Raw genomic sequence first — 20,998 nt, 5'->3', positions numbered from 1 at the left:
ACAGTAGACAGCACTGCTGCAGCTGCCTCATCCCTGTTACATTGATGCCTCTTTATAAAATACTACACCATTGTGGTACCATCAGAAAATCATGTTGTGACTGTCTTATTTCAGCCGCTTTGAGCTCCATTTCAATGTTTGCATATTGTAAATGGACAATTATAAATATTTACAATTACTTTCAGTAGGGTGCAATGTACGTCTGCGCTAATACAGAAATAAAATACCCTTATGTACAGCTGGAAATGTTACACATTTGTAGTTCTTAATTTGTAGTTGTAATACATGCATTGACCACTTGGGTGTGCCATCTTATCAATCACAAGCCAATCACACCAGTCTGCTTTACCTTCCTTTAAAAGTGAGACCTTTTGAGATAACCGTGGCTCGGATTACTCACAGGAAGCTGTTAAATGGCATGATCAGATATAATGCCTCAAATATGTTTAATTGTCTGACTACAGGAAAAGCAGCAGTGATGGATGGCATGCATGCATGGCACCCATCCCTCTAGTGAGGGAGGAGGGACTCTCCTCACTTCCTCAATTCCAGCCCTCATCTCAGGGCGGCAGCCAAAATTTGTCAAACACACCGGTGAAGGCCGTAAAATACAGGAAGCTTGGTTTTATTACCTTCAAAATGAAAAAAACTATGAGAAATGAGCTGCTTTTGAGGCTTTTGCGCAAGTAACTATGAGTCAAAAAGCAAGTATTTCCGGTCTGTCTGTTAATTGAAATGGCCAGAACTTTTTTTTTTTCTTGTTTAGACAGTTCTGTCACATTGCAAGAAGCGTCATGGCATTTTGTCTAATAATTTTAATAACAATAATAATAACAATAATAATAATAATAACAACAACACAAATAATAATGATAATAATAATAATAATGATAATAATAACACAAATAATAATAATAATAATAATAATAATAATGATAATAATAACACAAATAATAATAATAATAATAATAATAATAATAATAACACAAATAAAAATAATAATAATGATAATAATAATAATAAAAATAATAATAATAATATATTTTGCCTCGTCATGTCGTGAAAATTACCGTTACAAATCGAACGTCGACCGTTAAGACTCTTATTTTGAAAACCGGCGCCGGATGTGCAGCTCCCACTCCGACTCTCTTCACATTGCGGTAAAGTTGAGTGTGGCAAGTCATCTTTCAAGTGACCCAGGGGCAGGAGAGGTGTTCGGCGGGTCCCACGCATCCTTTCTTTCGGATAAGAAACTAACCCACTAAACTAAACCGTCCGGGGAAAAGGCACACTCTGAAACATGGCTGCTCTCTCAGCCTGGTTTTGGAACGAGAGGTTTTGGCTGCCACACAACGTAACCTGGGCGGATCTGGCGGACCCAGCTCCCGGGGTGGAGTACCCCAAAGCCGGACACTTGTTGAACGCCTTGCCGCTTGCTTTGGGAATTTTCGCCATCAGGATACTCTTCGAAAGGTTCGTGCTTGCCGCTCTTGTGGGGTCTTTTGTTGTGAGTGAGGGGGAAATTCCCCCTAAAACCTCCTTTAACGGACCTTGTAGAAGGTATAATGGCAACAGGAAAACCACCTTCACTCACTTATTGACTCAAACTCTGATCAGTATACCGACAGACCTGATACAATGCGTTCACTGATGTCAACACTTTATTCAAATTTCCAGTGGAATAATAGTTTAGGCTTGGATGGCTGTAAGATTAGCCTTTCTATGATCCGTATCTGTTTCCTGTTTCTGAATCCTGATAAACCTGTAATGGAAGTCAATGTTTTGTGCACTTTCATTGAATCCAATAAAATGGATATCACGGTGGACCGTACACATGGTCGTAAACTGAAATTTCAGATAAGGTCCTTCAGAGTATTGCTGTTGATTGTGATCAGAACACCCAGCATTACTAAACGTTTTCATAATATCATTGCTGTATCAAACACAGGTGATGGTCGGTTGCGGTGTCGCAGCCAGTTCGTGGTTTACCGTTTTTCCAACCTACTCGAGATGAAGCCACGCCCACTTCCGTATGACAAAAATCCTGGAAAAGTTAGCATTTCAACTCCACTACATCCCTTGAGTAGCTGCCATGCCAATAAGTTACCATTACTAGGGTTAGACTGGATTGCAGACAAATAGAAAAGACAGCTGCACTTAATACAGCTTGACTCAAACTGTTCTTTCAGAATTAAAGTTTGTCATTTCTCCTCAAGAGAAACCCACAGAGCATACAGTGAGGAACTAGCTACCCTAGCTACCTTCTTCTTGTCTCATTTGTCGTCTGGTAAGCGGTAATGTCATAACATTCAGTGCCCCTTATCACTATTTTCCTTTTTTTCTTTTTAGCGGGACTGGCGTGAGCTCAATTTCCATGGGAACAGAGGCGTCTAGGCTGTAGTCATGGAAGTGGTTTCATCTAAAGTACCGGTGCCATCATTTTTTCCCTAGGATAAATCACGAATGTATTAACCTGAACGCGATTGCGCCGCTCAGCCTTGCTCCCAGTTTTACCCAGTGGCCACTCGCGGTGCTGCAGTGCGAAATTGCCTTGCGGCCAAAACAGCATTAGCCCCATAGACCACGATTATCAAAGTCGTTCATAAAACTGTTAACTGGACACCTCATATTATTAATTATTAATGCATGGAGGCTTTATATTTGCAAAACCTTCCTCGAGCAGAGAAAAGCTATTTTAACAGTGAATGTAAAGTCAATGGGCAGAGCGGGAACTCGCAGGCTGTGCCCACGGGAGAAATTGCTGCACATTTTGCAGCAAGGAACCTAAAAAAGAAGGAAGGGTCATTATGTCACTGAATCTTGCTTTTGGGGCAGACTGCGGTGACAGCTGTATTGAAGTCAATGGGAGATGCATGGAGAAAGACACTAAAACCTAACATATCTACATCATATGATTTCTCAGGAAAATGAAAGAACGCACTTCTGAGAGTAGGCTAACAATGGATTTCTTCACATTCTGGCACCAAAGCAAGACTCAGTGACGCAATGACCCTTCCCTCTCTTACGTTCCTCGTACATTACCTGAAAGTAAAACCCGGAAGCTAAAAAACTTTTTGGTTGTTTGCACGCAAGAAAACCACAAAGCGCCACGCCCCGCTGTGGGAGAAAAAAAGGTCTGTAAAAGTTCCAGCGCCAAATTTAAAAACTAGTGGCACCATGCCTAAAAGCTGCTGAGTCAGACATTAAAAAAGCCAGTTTATGATTTTCTTTACTAATAAAAGTGATCAACTGTGGGACCCAACAAGTCAATATGTGTACGTCTGAGGTGAAAGCTTCATCAATGTAGTGTCTGTGCAATGTGACACACCCTCATTTTTTGGCAAGGTTATTAGTCTGCTCTTACAACTGCTAGATGATCTGTGACTGTTATATGTGTAATTATAACACATAACACAATGCGTGAGTGTCATTGACATATCTCTCTGTTTCTGGTGCTAGCCGACTGCACGGCTATAAAAACTTTATTGATCAATGTTCACATAATGATTAAAGAGCCTGGCAAGGAAGAGGCATTTAATCAAAAGGCTTTCTTTAGTTTTCTTATAACAAATGGAAACATATTACAGTAGGGACTAAACATTTATTATTATGCATGATATATAAAAACACAAGCGACACAGTGGGCTTCCTAACATTGCATATAGAGTAGTTATAAATATTCCTGTAAATCAGAATTGGGGGGTTAGCGGGGGGTGGCTTATTGTCACTCAGGCATGGTCTCTAGACTTGACACTTGCAGGGCCAGACCCAAGGACAGCACCGAGCTTTGTTTAATTTAGACATGGTCAAGAGGCTGTAAATAAGAAGCAGTCTGATATTGGAGGTGTCTAAGGAGAGGAGAAGAGGCATGTGATCAGATGCCACCTGTCCCAGGTGCCAAAGCCGACTGCCCGTCCCCATCTAACGCGAGGCTCTCTTTGCAGAGAGACTGATCCACAGTGATGTTATCAGTGAGCGTTTACCCTGCCGACACTCTGACCGGCTGGCTGGCTCATTCATTTATTAATCAGAAATAAACATCACACCACAGCTTGAGTTCCTGCTCCTCTTTCTGCATGACCTAAACAGGCCATGCTTTCACACTGTGCTCAGACAACGGCTGTAAGAGGGTCACAAAACCACACACTGATGAGATTGAGTTTTGATGGGGGCGTTCTCTTGCACATCCTGCCACAAACTGGTTCTTGATTCATGGCCTTTTTAATATATAGTTGCAAAGTGTGTAAGGGGCTGGGGGGCATCTAAGACAGCATCTAAGCAAATTTTCTTCTGGAGGAGGTTGGGCTATGTGTGCACTACAGTGGTGTGTGTGTCACATTGTTACATAGAGCCCTGTTGAACAACGTTTTCATTGTTACTTGACATAAAAACACAGGACACTCACAGATAATGTAGCTCTCCAATAGGTTGATGTTATGGCCAGTTCAAATTATTTTAACCTCGTTTCTGCGAAATCATGTTTTGTCTATTAGCAACTTTAAACCACTTTCATCACTTAACTCTTCAAATGACAATTCAACTGCTCTCATCTCTTACATGTCAACTGACTTTTATTTTTTATTTTCTTTGCATTTGGAAATCGATTAATTGTTTTAGTCATTTCTCAATGACTATGACTAAAAATGTTTGAGTTTTGGACATTGGGTGGAATAAACAAGCTATTTGAATATGTCAGTTCACGCTGTGAATATTGTCACTATTTTCTGACACTTCCGATCTAGACCAAAGGATTAATTGATTAATTCAGAATAATCATCAGATTAATTGATAATGAAAATAATTGTTAGTAGCAGTCAGACTTACTTGAGACCCTTTCAGGTCTCAGGTCTTTGCCTGTGAACAACAGAAACAGCCAAAAAAACTTCATTTCTGAAGTCCAGCTACTTCCACTGTTCATACACATTTTACTGCAGTTATATTTAGCGCTTAGATGAACACCTACATGATCTTTTTCTTAATGTTGCTCATCAAACTTACATTTCACCAGCCTGTGCCTTCACGACTAGCCTAGTTTTTCCTAGAACAGCATTTTTACACTCAACTGTAAAGCATAGCTGCAGAATTATTCCTCTACCTGCAGGCAGTTCTTCGTTTCTGACTAATAAGGTGGCTGTCCTCGGCTCCTCCTCTTCTAGACCAGTTTTGTCTTGTTTGATCATAATCATTGCTTTGCTGTTGGCAGTAACTTTGTAGACGGGAGAAGTCAGGCTGTTTTGTGTGTGCAAGCCTTGGCCTTCATAAGCTGTGTCATGGGTTGAACAGTTAAGACTACAAACTAAAATGTGTATGGGATTATGAGATGTCATGTAATCTGTCATGGCCCTTTTTGACCTTGTTCCTCAAGCTACCTTCCAGGTATTCTCTCTGTCAGAGCTGTTAAGGAAGTGAGGGTGGACACTAAACAAAATGTTGATGTGATGTATTAAACATCCTCCTTGTTCACTGTGTTCTGTTTATTGCCCACATAATCTGGCTTTGTTTCGTCCCAAAGTCATGTTTCCTCCACGCAACTGTCAATTCAGTTTCAAAACGTGGTAAAAACAAATGAAGGCCACAATTGCACCCGGTACTGTGCTATGAATAGAGTTGTGCCTGTGCTTTAGCTTAGGCCCTGGGACTGGGAAGTTTCCCTCCTGTCAAGGTTGTATGTAGCCTAGTGCTCCGTGTACACAGACCACACTGAGCCTGTCTCTTGGTAACTGCCTGTGTGTGTTGGGTTGGTCAGGTTCTGAGGAGGAACAGGGATGTTTAGACGTTTTAGATAAATATATCACCTTGCATCTTACGCTTTTTTTCCCTCCTGCTGCTGGCGTCCACCAATTAGCACTGCAGGCTCAGGCTTGCATGGGCTATTTCTGTCCATTCATCCTCCCATTTGTTATGAATTTTAAAGGCCTGTGCTTACAAGAGAACCTAGTATGTTGCATGTATCTGTGCCACTATCAGCTCATCTTTTATCTTTTATACATGTAATTAGATACCAGTTTAATAGAGAGATTGTTAGATAGCAAGTATGGGCACTTTAAGGACTGAGGCGATTCAGGGTGAATCAGACATACAAGCTGTGTTAATTTCACAGCACTTTAGCGCTGCATGTTAGCTTTGCTCGTTATAACTGTTTTGTGCTCATAGTGTGCTTAGACGGCCTGATTGGATTTCCTTGGGTAATGTTTAATAACGTAATGCCACATGAATCTGACCCATCCTGTACAACCTCTCTGCAGAATGTGTTTTGTTTTGTTCATTTGAACCTCAGCCCGAGTTTACTTTCAATGTCACCAGGTGAAGTGAATCTGTTTTTCAAAGGTCATAAAAAAGCTAATTCAGAAATCATCTTTGCTTAAAGAACCCATTTTCGAGTGCATAATCACATGTAGGTTTCAAATTACTCTTTGTAACTTGAAACTTTATGTGTAGAGATTAATTGTGCCTGCTAGTTTTGAACTGGGTGGTGTACAGTTGTATAACCCAGTGAATCTACATACTTGTAATTGCTCTAAAGGTCATTTCAGGACAAGGAGTAAAATGCTTAGAAGTATGGCTGGTTCTTGCAGAGAGACCCTAAAAAATCAGTGAGGACAAGAAGTGTAAGTGGTCTTATGTCAGACAAAAGGCCTTTTTTTTTTTTTAAGTTCTTTGAGGGTTTTTTTCTCCTACATTTCTCATAGCGAGACACAATGGCTCAGGCTATTTTGTGGTTAGTGTCAGATTCCCATCACCCTTTCCTTGTAGCCTGCTCAGACAAAGGACGTTTCATCATATAGAGGTTTCTGCCATGGTTCAAATCTGGTTCAGTATTGCTGAACAAATAATACACCTGCAAAACCTGATTGTAGCGGGCTTAAAGGCAGGTGAGACATGTTAAAATGCAGCTATTTTATCAGTTTATCGTAAGGTTATGCATGAGTGAGGCTGTCTCTGGTATGTTCCGGTTTATGTCACAGACTGAACAAAAGGTAGTAATGTTGAAATCCTATCTTATTTTTAGGCCATGTTCAGTTTTTTCTATTCTTCATTAACCAAATGGCTAACAAGACATACAGTATAGATACATATATGCACAGTTACTCTGAACAGTTACAATGAAAGACATGAGGTTGTCATAAACCAAATCGTTGCAGAGGTCTCAAAAAAATATAAAGAACCTAAAATAATTTTTGTGATAGCTGCGTTCTGAAGTTTGAATCTGTCATGTTTCCCCGATTGCTACTATTTGGAACTCCCAGCCAGTTAGCTGATTGTTTCACAATGGTCTTTTTTATGGGAAATGACCCATTAGTCAATAATGAAAAATGAAAGTCACGTCCCTGTTCAGTTGGGTCTTAACTAAATGCTTCTTCATGACTGCATTCGTCTGCAGAGTGACTAGAGACATGATTTGACAGATTTAAAGTGGTAACACTCATCTTCCGCTTTCTAAGTGTTTCAAAGCGGTATTATTGTTAGCGATGCTGTCGCAAAGATCGCTTTCTGTTATCTTCAGAGTAGCTACTACCGACAACACAGGACAAAACATTAGTTTATTCAATCATTTAGTCTAAAATGGAGACGTAATAGCAAATAGAAATGGTGCCAGGCTGCCGGATCGCCAGTCAGCCTTCATTGTTCTGGGAGATTTGAGACCGGTGACAGACAAAACTGCCTCAAAATGGTGTCATTATTCTATAGCCATTACATCCTACAATCGACATTCCCCTCATAATGATAAGTTAAAGCAAAAAAATGTTCCTTTGGCCATTTAGATCAACTTTAATGATTATATGACAAATTCCTTTGACTATTGACTTGAATTTCTTTAATCAAGGAAAATCTATTGAGGAAACCTTTGTGGCTTGTGTGTTTCACCTTTTCTTGCCTGCTACTTATCTTGAGGAAGTTTGTGAGTATGAATGGAAAACACCTAAGACGTCAGTGCTCCTCTCTCCTGAATATTTGTAGCTGTAGATTATAAAAAATTAAACCAAGTACACGTGCAATTTGTGATTAAAAGTAAGAGTAAACTGTTGGTTTCACATGTTTTCATTTCAGACCTCAGACAGGAAAGCTGCCATGCTGTACTCTGAGAGCTGTATGATCACATGATGAAGTCATACGGTGACATTTCAATTTGGAGGCGTCTTTCTTCACCTCTCACTGACTCATTTGTCTGAGTTTCTTCAAGAGTCTACACTTTCACTCAGAGCCATGGACATACTTTGCATTCCTCATTAACTCTGAGGGGAAGCGAGCCAAAAGGTCGACAGTTCACCCCAAACCACAGTTTACGTGCAGTCTCCGTGTATATTTTAAAACATTGTGACAAAATAACAACAAAGCTAGACTTTATTTATTTTATTTTATTTGTATATAGCCTCTTCAGGAGCTTCTGTGTACATTTTTGCAGCTGCTGCACTTGGATTGCCCGACCTTGTAAATGATTGATTCAGTCTCTTTATATTCTGCTGGACAATAAAACAGAATTTAAAGGGACAGTTCAGATTGAGATTTGATGAGATGTGTGAGTTTGTCACTTGTAGCAGTATTAATCCGTAGCTAAATGGTCATGCTCGTAATTATGAGGCGTGTTAAGAGGCATCTAGCAGGCTGGCAAGTGGACATTTTTTTCCTGCGGATTAATTATCCTGTCATGCTGTTTGATAAAACAAGCTATGTTTTTCAAGGTCGTGTATTACTGTGAATAAAGACCCATTGTTGCATTGTTATATCAGACCCAAAAATTTGGAAGGCTCAACCTTACTGAACCTGACTCACAGCTTTCTTCTTAATTCATATGAAGCCTCACATGGTATGAGTGACAGCAATCCACCAGAAACTGTGTCTAGCTAATAAGCCATTCATTGTACAAATTGAATAGCTTAGCTAATTGAAGCCAGCTGTTAGCATATCATGACACAGTTTATATTACCTGTTAGTCACAGCACAGCTTTCCCAATTTTGGTCTCAAAAACGTTTTTATGGTAAGCTAAGAGCTGCTTTCCCAGCTGAACGTGACAGTTCAGTCATAATGCAGAACAGAACTACAGGCAGGGGTCATACAAGGTCATAATTTTCCCATAATGAAGAAGACATCCTGGGGGGATTTTCTAAACTTACAACAAATAAGCTTCATGCTGTGGCTCATTATTGATTTGTTGATAAGTCTCTGGTCTCTGTTTAATGGTAAGAATCATTTACCACTTAATGTCAAAATACTGTATGGCTGTCCCTTTTCAGATATTTGACAAAAAGATTCTCAACTTTGAATGTGTGAAGGAACCCTGGTTATCCATCTGATCACAAATTGAATGCCAGTGTGCATATTTAAACAACATCGTGTGACCCATCATCTCTCTCATCTTTACCTCTGACACAGATTTATTGCCAGCCCCTGTGCCCGGAGCCTCCACATTCAGCCAGGTGTCGGACGACAAGCTCAGCCCAATGCAGTGCTGGAAAAAGTGTTTACATCCATCACAAAGGTTTGTTTTCTTTCCTTCTCCTGTAACAAAGCATTTATGTACCGGAAACAACGCATGTCAGATTACAGAGCTGGCCATATGGGGGTTAGAAATACAATCCAATATTGTCAATATTTGACTAGTCTTTAACAAAAAAAGACGCTTGACTACTTAATAAGAAGTATCTCCTGCATTTGTTATAGGAATTATAAGAATGTATATTGCCATTGGACAATATTGGCATTGACCACAGTGGGGAAGAAAACTTTTGTGTCAGCTTCCAAAACACAAAACTGGGGCATTCCAGTCTCCCTTATAGGTCAAGTTATTGAATGGGCTTACATGTTTTATCTTTATACATTCAGAAACTGATATCATATCATAACCTTTTTTAAAAATGTTATGCATTTATACAGAAAAACAAAGCGGCAGAAACACCACAACATAAACAACATAAAACAGCAAAAAGATAAAATAACAACATAAAATCATAATAATCAAGAGAAAACTAAATGTAATATTTCCCAAAACTACCGTATACATTCTAGAAGACCAGTACAAAAAAATGAAATAAGATGCAAGAGTTTAGCTATTGTCCTGATACTGAAAGTGCATATTTGTCCTTCACTTTCTGGATAAGGGGGCTGAGGTGGCTTACACGTGATTTAGTAGAGGGTGGATCCAGGCAGTGAAACTGATTCTTTGTCAATAAATTGAAACAGTATTGTTGGCAACAGAATGGAAAGAAGTCGCATGGATTTTGTTTAGTGGAGGGAGTGAACTTGAGCACAGCCGCGAACGAAGAAGCGGTTATGCAAGAGCACATTTCTGTCCTGATTGTTACATTTGCAGAAAATGTCTTACTTCTATCGTAGCAGTTTGCAGTTTTCACTGACACTTTTAGTATCAGCGTTCTCCCAAGTTTTGCATTTGCTGACTTCACATACTCTCCATGAGTCTCAGAGGTTAAAGCCCAAAATCGTCAATTATTAGCAAATGGCAATTTGCTTATGCTTGGATTGGATACTGTATAGTGGCTTCAATTATTTCTTGTCTCCCTGCGCAGAATCCAGACTCTCGCCATCTGGATGGCCTGTCCAAGCAGCTGGACTGGGAGGTGCGAAAGGTCCAGCGTTGGTTCAGACACCGCAGGAACCAAGATAAACCCAGCACACACACTAAGTTCTGCGAGAGCATGTAGGTTAATGCCTATTGTGTTTCCCTTTAACCTCTCTGCAGGCTAACGTACACAATGTTTGTGTTTTCTCTGCAGCTGTGGTGTGGTGATGTATGTGTGTGTGTTCCGGCTGTCTTTGTGAGGACTGTGTGGATTTAGATCTAAAACAAGAACCAGGATCAAGTTAGAAAAAGGATTGTTGCAAAACATGTGTTGCTGATGGTTAAATAGATGTGTTTTCTCTCTCTTTAACCAGTCTTATTTTCTGGGTCATAATTTCTTCTCTTTTACTTCTAGGTGGAGGTTTACATTTTATTCGTGCATATTTACCTATGGGTTTCGGTTTCTGTGGCAGGTGAGCAGCATAGCCTCAGAGCAACAAACATTGATTATCAGGAGGGAGAAATTTTCCGTTTACATTGTTTGATGGGCAAGGTATATTTACATAGATAATAGCATTATCGTTTGCTGAACTAATACGCGTTTGTTTTTTAGTCCCCTTGGATATGGGATACACGGCATTGCTGGTACGGTTACCCCTATCAGGTATGATACAGTTCTACTCTGTCTATATCATTTATGAGCAAAGACAACATCTACAGCCTTAGACATTACCTCCAAGTTGAACCAACATTGTCAAAAAACTGGACATTTATTGCAGGGCTGTGCTGCACAGTTAACTGACTTTTTTCCTCTCCCACCTTTGCTTTTACTTTTAACAAATCTTGTATAAATAAAAAGCAGTCTGACAAGTAGTAATATCATCCAGATGTCCGTGGGTTCCTGTGAATTCCCCCATATCATGTTGAGATTGAAACAACTAGCAGCAAGGTTTGTCTTGAAACTTCGTAAAATGCTTATATTTAACAGTAATCACTTCAAGTTTTTGAATATGCTATATCATACTTGAAAAATGCCTGATTTTCAACATAATCATCATAATGGTGTTACATCGAGACAATCACACATGTAAACCAGAAATCTTATGATATTTGAAAGCAAGTTGTTTAGCTGGTGAAAAGAAACAAAACAAAGTGAAGATATGCATTGATTAAACAGAAGCTTTGAGAATTTTGGTTTAGGTTCCTTGAAAGTGCTTGAAAAGTTCTTGAATTTCACTCATAAAAAGCTGTATGAGGCCTGTAAAATGCGTATAGCAACATGTTTGACACAAAAGAGTAATTGATAGATAGTTGGATAGATATACCGATGGATTGGCCATATGAAATGAACTATGAGATAACAGACTTGTTGTGTGGTTTATACAGAGTTATCCACCCTTTTAATATCGCTGGTTGTGTCAAGCGTTTATTTTGTAAATCAATGGGCATGGTTGATTAATGGGAATATAGGATTTTATTTGATATTTGCGCTTCAGTCACAGACAGGACCACTGGTAACATTCCCATCATGCTGCAGGCTCACATTGAGTCATTGTTAGGCATGACGCAATGTTCTCGTAAGAAGGACTTCTCATGCCTTATTGCTTAAGAACTTCGGATATCGTAGTAATTCATTGGAACAGGATGTGCGCTGTGATGATTTGTTGCACAGTGGTGGTCACATGTAATCCTTTAACTCTCAGCACTTTTTGATATCCAGTGTAGTGTGTTTTAAAAAATTAAAATTATTATTTGAACTGACTCCCTGAACCTTCCTCACCTCTCTCCTGTCTCTTCAGGTCATGACTCCTCGTCTTTACTACTACTATGTGACAGAACTGGCCTTTTACTGGTCACTCATGTTCTCCCAGTTCACCGACATTAAAAGGAAGGTAAGAGGAACAACATCACCTCTGTCTCTGATGGTTTATATTACACTGGATGCATCACAGCTACAGATAATATTTCTTTTGTTCCTCATTTGGCAGTGGAAGAGAATGTGTTAACGGGTGTGTGTGTGTGTGTGTGATTGTGTGTTTGATGCAAATCATTTCAGAGTAGTATGCTTTGTTACGAGCTCGTACAGTTACTTTTGGAAGGTCACATGTTTATGTTTTTTTTTGGAAGGGGGTGGGTGAAACTGGTGCTGCTCAGTCTGTGAATGCTTTGTATTTCCAGCACGAGGGCACCCACTGTCATGTGATGGAGCAGGCCTAACTCCATTAGAATTACAGAAATTCCACAGAATACCAGCGTGTTAGAGCCGGAGTTAGTCTCAGCCACAGACACTTGTCTTTAATGTTGTTTTACACAGCAAATGAAAAAGTAGGCCAGTGCTAGTAGAGTCGAGCTAATGGCTAAGAGGCATTCTGTGGCATCATGTATATTCATGATATGATGTTCAGATGAGGCAGCTCCTGCTTCGTCAGACCTGAGTTTCTGGAGCGAAAGCCTTTATTCATGTCATAGATTTTTAAAGACCCTCTCATCGTTTAGCCTTTGCTCAACCCAGTTGCTTTATGATTACTTTACAGGGAACTCCAAACCAACAAGCCAGTGAGTAAATATGCACATTAAACAAGCAAAGGAGCCAGTATACATGCAAGCAATGGGGATTTTCAGATTTAAGCTGGTAAACAGAGGATGATTGTAAGGTTTTATGACCTTTTTAGAGAGATTCTTTAAAGATGGATGGATGCAATCTGTTTGCTTTACATAAAGAGTCTTAATATCCAACAGTCAGGAGACGTCAGCCTGGACTCTGGCACAAATTTTGAAGTACATATTATCTTTATAGCATTTTACAGAGCATTCTTCACTGGCACAGACCATTAAAACTGCTGAAATGTATGTTGAATTATGGTAATGTTAAGCAAAGATACTGAATAGAAAACTGGTGGGAGTTAAAGAGGAACCAGATTAAATTTAAAATCAGACATATTTAAGACCAATGTTATGGCTATATTTTTTACTGTTGCAGACCTTCCTCTGTTTGTCTACCCCCCTGTACAGTCTGCCGCTGTCAGCCCACATGACTTGCCTGTCAGACGCACATGTCTTCTACCCTAAGCTTCACTCTTAAGCCGCCTCTGCCTGTGTATTTGTCTTGTCGTGTGGATGTTCTGCACTGTTAATCCTTCACCTACATCTTCCCTCACTGTGCAAGTCTGTCTGCATGAATCGAGCACTTCAGATTTAAGTTTAGTTCAGTTTCATTCTGACCATTTCCTCTAAAAGAGTGAACAGCCTGTTTTAGAAATAATGGTGATGAAATTCAGTAAAAACTAGAGAAGCAATTACTGAGGTAATTGCAGTGTGAATACTGGAACCTGTTGCTAAACTTCAAAGTTCAATAATATACAATATGAGTGATGAATGAAAGATGTGAGGGAGAGGAAACAGTTGGAAAAGCGAGAAAGGGTCTGATGAGTGTGACTGGGACTTAAAAGTGGAATAAAACTCATGATGTATAAACGAGCTGGAACAATTAAATTAACAACTGATCTCCCCTTTGACATTGGTCGTACATCAGGCTTTTTATGTTTCCGCTTTGTCATAGTGCAGCTATAAGTGTCACGAATGGAGGCAGAGGTTACCAAGCAGACACAGTACTGAAACCTTTAAAAAAGAGAAATAACTGTGGTACAAAGAGCAGTGGCACATGTCCACTCAAAGTGTCAATAAAACGTGCATGTCGTGTTGTGTATTCGGCTATATTTCCTGTTTCACTGATAAACATTCTGACATGGCTTAATAGTTTTGGGTGTAACTGATGGTGTGAGATTGTGGGGCAGAGAGAGGGCCCAGACAATCGTTTTTCTTCTTTTGTGGTGGTGATGCTCACAGGACAGGAAATGTGTTTTTTTTTAGTTGTAAGAGAGTTCATTTCTTACATGCTGTCATCTTAAGCTCATACAGAATGCTGCACCCAGAGCCTTAAAAAGCATAAATGACCATGTGGCACATAACTTTCATGCATCAGCATGCATTTGATTTTAGTGCATTACTTATAAATCGTTCAATAATCTGATGTGGGCATAGATTTGCAGGCTGTCATGTCCACCGTACTGTATGTCTGCTATGGATTCTGTGACAAAGCAGGACCTTGTTTAAGGTGGATCCCAACACTGGATCAACCTACATGGAAAAAAGTCACCTTGCTTTCACTGTGCCTTTATTTGATAGTGACCATGCTGACAGGAAACAGGGGATCAGAAAGAGGGGTATGACAAGTGTTACATGTGTATGTGTCCGACCACCAGCTCACCAGGATGCCCCTTTGCGTTCTTAATTGCATTTCCTGTGTAACAACAGTGTGTGCTCTCCATGTCTGAAAAGAGCTCTGTATGCTTACCATCCCTCTGCCTTTTTCATTTCAGGACTTCCTGATCATGTTCATCCATCACCTGGCTACAATCAGCCTGATCAGCTTTTCCTACGTCAACAACATGGTGCGAGTTGGGAGCCTCGTCATGTGTGTCCACGATTCCTCAGACTTCCTGCTAGAGGTCAGTTTGACACAGCGGTGATTGTGATCACACACTGCAAGATTCTTCTTTGAGTTGAATTGAAGTTTTCATGTCGCACATTTTAAGCAGCTAACTACAATTCAAATATGTTTCTCTTCACTTTACTTCCGGCCATTTTTTGCATCGTTCTGTAGATGGACATTTTGGTGCTATTGTCACCTTTGTAACATACATGCAAACTTTAACTGATCTCTCCACCAGGTTCTTATGGTGTTAAAATCAAAGGTATATATCTGATGAAATGACCACATAATGTATGATGTGATTTGAACAGGTCGAGGCAGATGGCTGTCCACCATTGAGCCCGGTTCTGCTCCGAGGTTTCTGCCTGTTAAAAGGCAGTTTTTTCTCGCCACTGTCACCAAGTGCTTGCGCATGGGGGAAATGTTGGGTCACTGTAAATTAATTAAGCGGGGAGTATGGTCTAGACCTGCTCAATTTGGAAAGTGTCATGAGATGACTTTTATTGTGTGCCTGTGTTATCGTTTAGTATTTGTTTTGGCATCCTTTTGGTTACTGTCACTTGCTGTCATTGGCACCTGGGGCTGGTTACACATTTTTTACCTGTTCACTTCACGGTGTGAGTGGAACAAAGAGGGTGAATCAGGCTCCGATATATTCTGTTCACTAAACTGTAGCGGCTACTATTAATTCAAAAGCCGCTAAGAGGCTGAATTGGCTCTTATCTGTGAGTCATTAAAAAAAAATCCATGATGTCCACATATGTTTTTTTTTTGTTTTTTTTGTAACGAGTCACATGTAAGAGCCAATTCAGCCTCTGAGCAGCTTTTGAATTAATAGTAGTCGCTACAAGTACTGTTGATACAGTAATTGTGTAGCCTCAGCTTTCACATACTGGAGTTTCCTTTTAGGATATTATTCAGTTGCCTTTTGCTCCACATCAGTTCATTTCTAAAACAATGGAGACGAATTGTGATTGTTATTCAATGTTTCCAGTCACTTACCCTTGGCTGAGATCCAAACAGATTAGTGCAATTAGGAGGGGTTGATGAATGGTAAAAACACAAATCTCATTAAAATCTGTTACTTCTGTTATTTTCTTTTCCTGCAGGCAGCCAAGCTGGCAAACTATGCAAAGTACCAGCGCTTGTGTGACTTCCTCTTCATTGTGTTTAGTGTGGTATTCTTCATCACACGACTTGTTATTTATCCAATATGGTGAGTTCTCAGCAACACCTTATAACCTCTTAGCACTGGGCAATATGTTAATGTTATCGTTATCATGATCACTATATGTCGTCTTAGATTTTGGTTACGGTTATGTGTTGATATGCCATAAGTGTTGTCTTTTCCTACCACTTTTTATCAGTAATTTTATCCACATTATTGGGTTTTATTATAAAAGTAAATGAATCTCATATTCTATATATTTTGTGTAGGTAAGTATCATGATACTTTTTGGTCAAATTCTAGCATTTATGAAGTGATTTTGAGGAGATTTCAGACGATCGAGATAAATATTATTGCCTAAAAATATAGCAAGATTATTTTAAGGCCATATCACCCAGCCCTATAATGTCTGCTGTAATATTTCAAAAGTCCATTGAAAAATAAAATGCTTTATGTTATTTGGCAAGTCAATATCTTTTATAGCAGGGAATGTTTAATCAAGAATAATAATCCAGTTTTGGCTTTAAAGATGTCTGAGCTCAGGATGGATAACCTGTGTATAACACTGTCTTTTAGCTTTGCTTTTGTAAGCAAATGCTTTCACAGAAGAACATTATACTTCTTCTCTGGTTCCTTTAAATTGCTGTAATTGCAGTACACATGCTGTAGCTGTAATTTGTCACACTGGTAGGCAGCACACAACCTGTTCCAACAACCATGCTCTGTTGTTTAGAAATAACTACAAGGTCATGCAGCTACCACCAGTTTATAATTCAGAAGAGGCAGTTTCCAGCACGGCTCTGCGAACTGACTCACAGATTCATCATCATTTCACTTCTCCTCAGGAGCTCTGCACAGTTCTGTGATCATGTTTTAAATGGAGCTGTTTAGATAGCGACTATTCCTTGACAGGGACCTGGATGTTGAAGCTCAACCTCCGGAGAGACAGACAATAGGGAGCCGATCATTGGCATAAGTAACCTGAGCAGCTATATTCAGTGTCTTGGTGTGGATGAGTGATAAAGCTAGTGTTGCCGGTGCAGTTACCTGGACTGAAATCCATACCTCCGCTGGGGGAGGTGGGTCTGTTGACAACCTGCTGTCACTCACCTGGATTTAAAGGAAGATACGACCTCAGCAGTCACTCAGCTGACATAACAGCAGATCTATGATACTCGCCTGCTCTGTTGCCATTGGTATCCAAATGGGAATTACAGTCTGTAATGATATAATGGGTCTCATTGGAAGATTAAAGAACAGCTTGACTAGTTTTGCTCTCACTGGAATAAATTATAACGTGTGTGTTTACAAATGTGTATGAGATGACAAATTTAAATATTTTCCCTCACATGCACATCTCCTTCTTTTACAAGGATCCTGAACTCCACTATGTTTGAGAGCTGGGCCATAGTCGGACCGTACCCGTCCTGGTGGCTCTTCAACTTCTTACTGCTGGTCCTCCAAGTGCTGCATATCATCTGGTTCTACCTCATAGCCCGGATAGCTATCAAAGCCATGATGCGGGGCAAGGTGGGTCACCACACCGACACACACACTGGGAGATGAGTGAGAAGTACTGTAGTATAGAGCTGAACACTTACTTGATTCACAGTCTTTCATAGTTTTTGTTTCTTTAAAGCTGCTACAAGGAACTTTTTTTTTTTATGTTGCTTCTGGTGGCCCCTGTGTACAAAAGATGACAATGGTGAAGTAAAGTAAACTCAGTTTTAGTGATGAACTGTACCACCAGACTACAGAGCAGCTCCTCAATTCGTCCTCAGCACTTTGCCCTAACAAATAGTTTTAATTTGATGACGTATCCGACCCACTCACGGGCGTCATAACGATAGAAAGAGCCATCTTTTCGTGATGAACTTGTTTGCTTTTGTAGGTTATATAGAGGCATCAGTATTACACTGAGACTGTTTCATAACCACATTTATGATGTTCTTTTATGAATCCTATCTAAATGATCAGTCATATCTCTGAGGAAATCTGTCAGCTGTCTTTGACTGACAGCCGTCGTGCGTCACAGTGCCCCTCGCTCACAGTAGGCCGGCCTCCAGGATGAAGAAAACAGGTGGTTCCTGTGGAATACCTTCTGTCTTTGTATCAACATGGATCAACCAAATTATGTTTATTTCACAGAGCTAGTGTTAACTCGCATTTTCCCAGCACATGTCTGTTGCAAATGGATATGAAGCGTCAGTAGCAAGAAAAAATACAACTTTAAGTTCTCTGCTAAACGCTTTACTAGCAGGTGCGTTAATTGACCTGTAGCTATATGAAGCGTCCACAGAGAGAGATTAAGAGCAGCCCTCTCCTTTCCTCCTCCTCCCCTCTCCTCGCATAAAATTTTTTTTTTTTTTAAATCCAGCAGCGGTGGTCACGTTTCAGATGATGCATACAGGGGAAACACTGCCATTTATAACCTTAACTTATAAAGTCTTTAGTCAGTGGTGTGAACACCTGTTAGATTCACTTCACAGTGTAATTTCATGAGGTTTTCCTGCAGATCAAATTTAGTCCAAAGAGGCCTAGACAAAAAAAAAATCACGATTCAGAACTCTTCTTTTAATACTATTGTGTAAGCATAGATTAACAAAGATGACCCAAAACCTATTGACCATAAAACATCAACTCTAAAGTCTTTCAGGGTCATAACGAGGTCTTTCAACTGATTTATGGATAGATGTGGTTATAACAGGTCAATGAGCAAAGGGGCCATAAAGAAGAGCAAATAAATATTCGTCTGAGCTGTTTCCGTGTGCAGAATGTTTATTGAAAAGTAAAGCATAACACTATGGCTATTTTTGGTGCCTCTACACTTTTTTATTTCCTTGTCTCCTCCTCTCTGCAGATGGCGTTTGTTTCCTCTCCCTCTGGAATGAGAGAGGGAGATCCTGTCTTTCTGTCTGTCTTTGTCCAATGAGACCTCCTCCACTACTCTCTCCTCGCTTCTCTCCGTTTGCTTTGTCTTTTCAAGACTTTTATCTTCTCTGTTTCTGGCTGTAAGTTTCCATTCACTCCCTGTTATGATTCCTTTCACGCACCTTCATTCCGTCTTTCCTGTTGATTTCCGCATAATTGCATTGGTTTTTATTGGAAAGCTGCTTCAGTAGATCAACACTTAGATTCACTCAAAAGAGACGAGGTGTAAATGATGAGGTAATAGTGTCATGAATGTCAGGTATGTCCCATTGTTTCTCATTAGGTAGGAGTTTGTTGAACTTGTCCCGCATCACCACCCTGTGGTTATGATCAACAGCTGATCTGCATGAATAAGAAATTTGTGCGACTGCTTCTTTTTTTTTTAAAGAAGTCTCATCACAGTTGTAGCACACTGAATTTAAACATGGACTGATACAAAAGTTCACCCAAAAATGAAAATTGAGTCATTATCTCAACCCCAGAGTTAGATGAATTTTCGTAGTCAACAAAAAATTTCTGGAGTTTCGCAGCGAAAAACAGTAGCAGCATTCCCACGAACACCTGAAGTAGATGGGGACTAAAAACAGCTGAAAATAATACATGAAATGGCTTCAGACAGTGTAATCCAAGTCTCCATATCCCAAATTGATTTTAAAAGATTTTACTTGCACCCTTTTTAAAGCAGAAATCTTCACTGTAGCTACTGAGCAAAAGCGTTAGCATGCACCCCGTCTGAAGTGGGTGAACAAGCTTGACCGGAAAAAATTGGTTACAATTCTGAGAAATATTGTCTTAATCTACAAGTACAGTTAGCTACATGAATCTCATGTTTAACCTGTAACATTTTAATGCCTTGTTTGTCATCTGTGATGTTTATTACATCTCCACAGTCGGAGAAATAAAAGTGTGCCCGGGTTCAAAGTCCAACTATAAAATCAGAGTACACCACAAAGTGTCTCGCTTGCATGCCTCCGAAGACTTAATCGCATTGAACAGCTTGTTTCAGAAGTAGTTAAGTTAACTTTGCCAACATTCAGGAGCGCTGGAGCAGCAAAAAGTCTCAGTTACCATCACCTTTCTGTTTCCATCATAATTAGTTTGGTAATTTTGTGTAAAAAGTGCAGTAATTTGACTGACAAAATAGGAGTCTACTCAGAGCTTTTCATTGTTTCCTCCTTCTGCCTTCTAGGTGTGCAACGATGTCCGCAGCGACATTGAGAGCAGCTCAGACGACGAGGCTGACACGCCCACAGAAGGCCTCAAGGCTTCTCACGCTCCCAAAGGAGAAAACGGCACTAACGGCCACTGTGCTGCTGCTAAAGCCCGTGTGCAGAACCACAACAGCTGGTGACATGGAGCCTCCTGCAGTTCATCCCTCGCAACAAGAGCTGTTTGTCCCATAATGCTCTTTTGACATGCGAGGCTCACACCTACATTCACACACACACACACACACACACTCTGCTATCACACTGACTGATTCATACGTCGGTGAACCGATGGTGGATACAGACACTGACATCTGCTTTGAAGAGCCTAGTAATGACACGTACGACACAAAACTGAGATGGAAATCAGTTGAAGCAAATGATTTGCATAGCCTTATTTTTCAAAAGATGGGATTTATTTGCTGCCACACGTTGGTTGGTTTCAATGTTCTCTCCCAGTTTTATTGGTCAGTGGAACTTGATTTTGTTTGATTTTAGGATTAATTCACACCGGCTCGCAAAGGGCAGAAAACAGTGATGTCGCAGCAGGTATTATAGATATAATTAACTGTGTTCTAGCTGTGGTTTTATCAGCTCTTCATAAAAGAAGGGCACCTGCTGTGTTTTTGACCAAAAGTACACTTCAAAAGTTAAAATAGTGTCAGTTCTGTCCTTTGCGATT

The 20,998-nt window shown here is 40.0% G+C and overlaps 1 protein-coding gene across 1 annotated transcript; it reads left to right on the top strand.

The window, feature by feature from the left end:
- The first annotated feature begins 1,208 nt into the window (after positions 1-1,208).
- Positions 1,209-20,554, top strand: cers5 (ceramide synthase 5). Its single transcript, XM_073469261.1, has 10 exons — positions 1,209-1,473; positions 9,374-9,479; positions 10,525-10,655; positions 10,933-10,990; positions 11,131-11,181; positions 12,317-12,409; positions 14,897-15,025; positions 16,119-16,225; positions 17,551-17,707; positions 20,298-20,554. The coding sequence occupies exons 1-10, from the start codon at positions 1,301-1,303 to the stop codon at positions 20,457-20,459; spliced, it is 1,167 nt and encodes a 388-aa protein (XP_073325362.1). The 5' UTR covers positions 1,209-1,300; the 3' UTR covers positions 20,460-20,554.
- The last annotated feature ends 444 nt before the right edge of the window (positions 20,555-20,998 follow it).

The sequence above is a fragment of the Pagrus major genome, chromosome 6, assembly GCF_040436345.1.
Source record: "Pagrus major chromosome 6, Pma_NU_1.0".
Taxonomy (NCBI): domain Eukaryota; kingdom Metazoa; phylum Chordata; class Actinopteri; order Spariformes; family Sparidae; genus Pagrus; species Pagrus major.
Note: the sequence above shows the minus strand (reverse complement) of the source record. Positions and strands in the feature narration are given on the sequence as shown.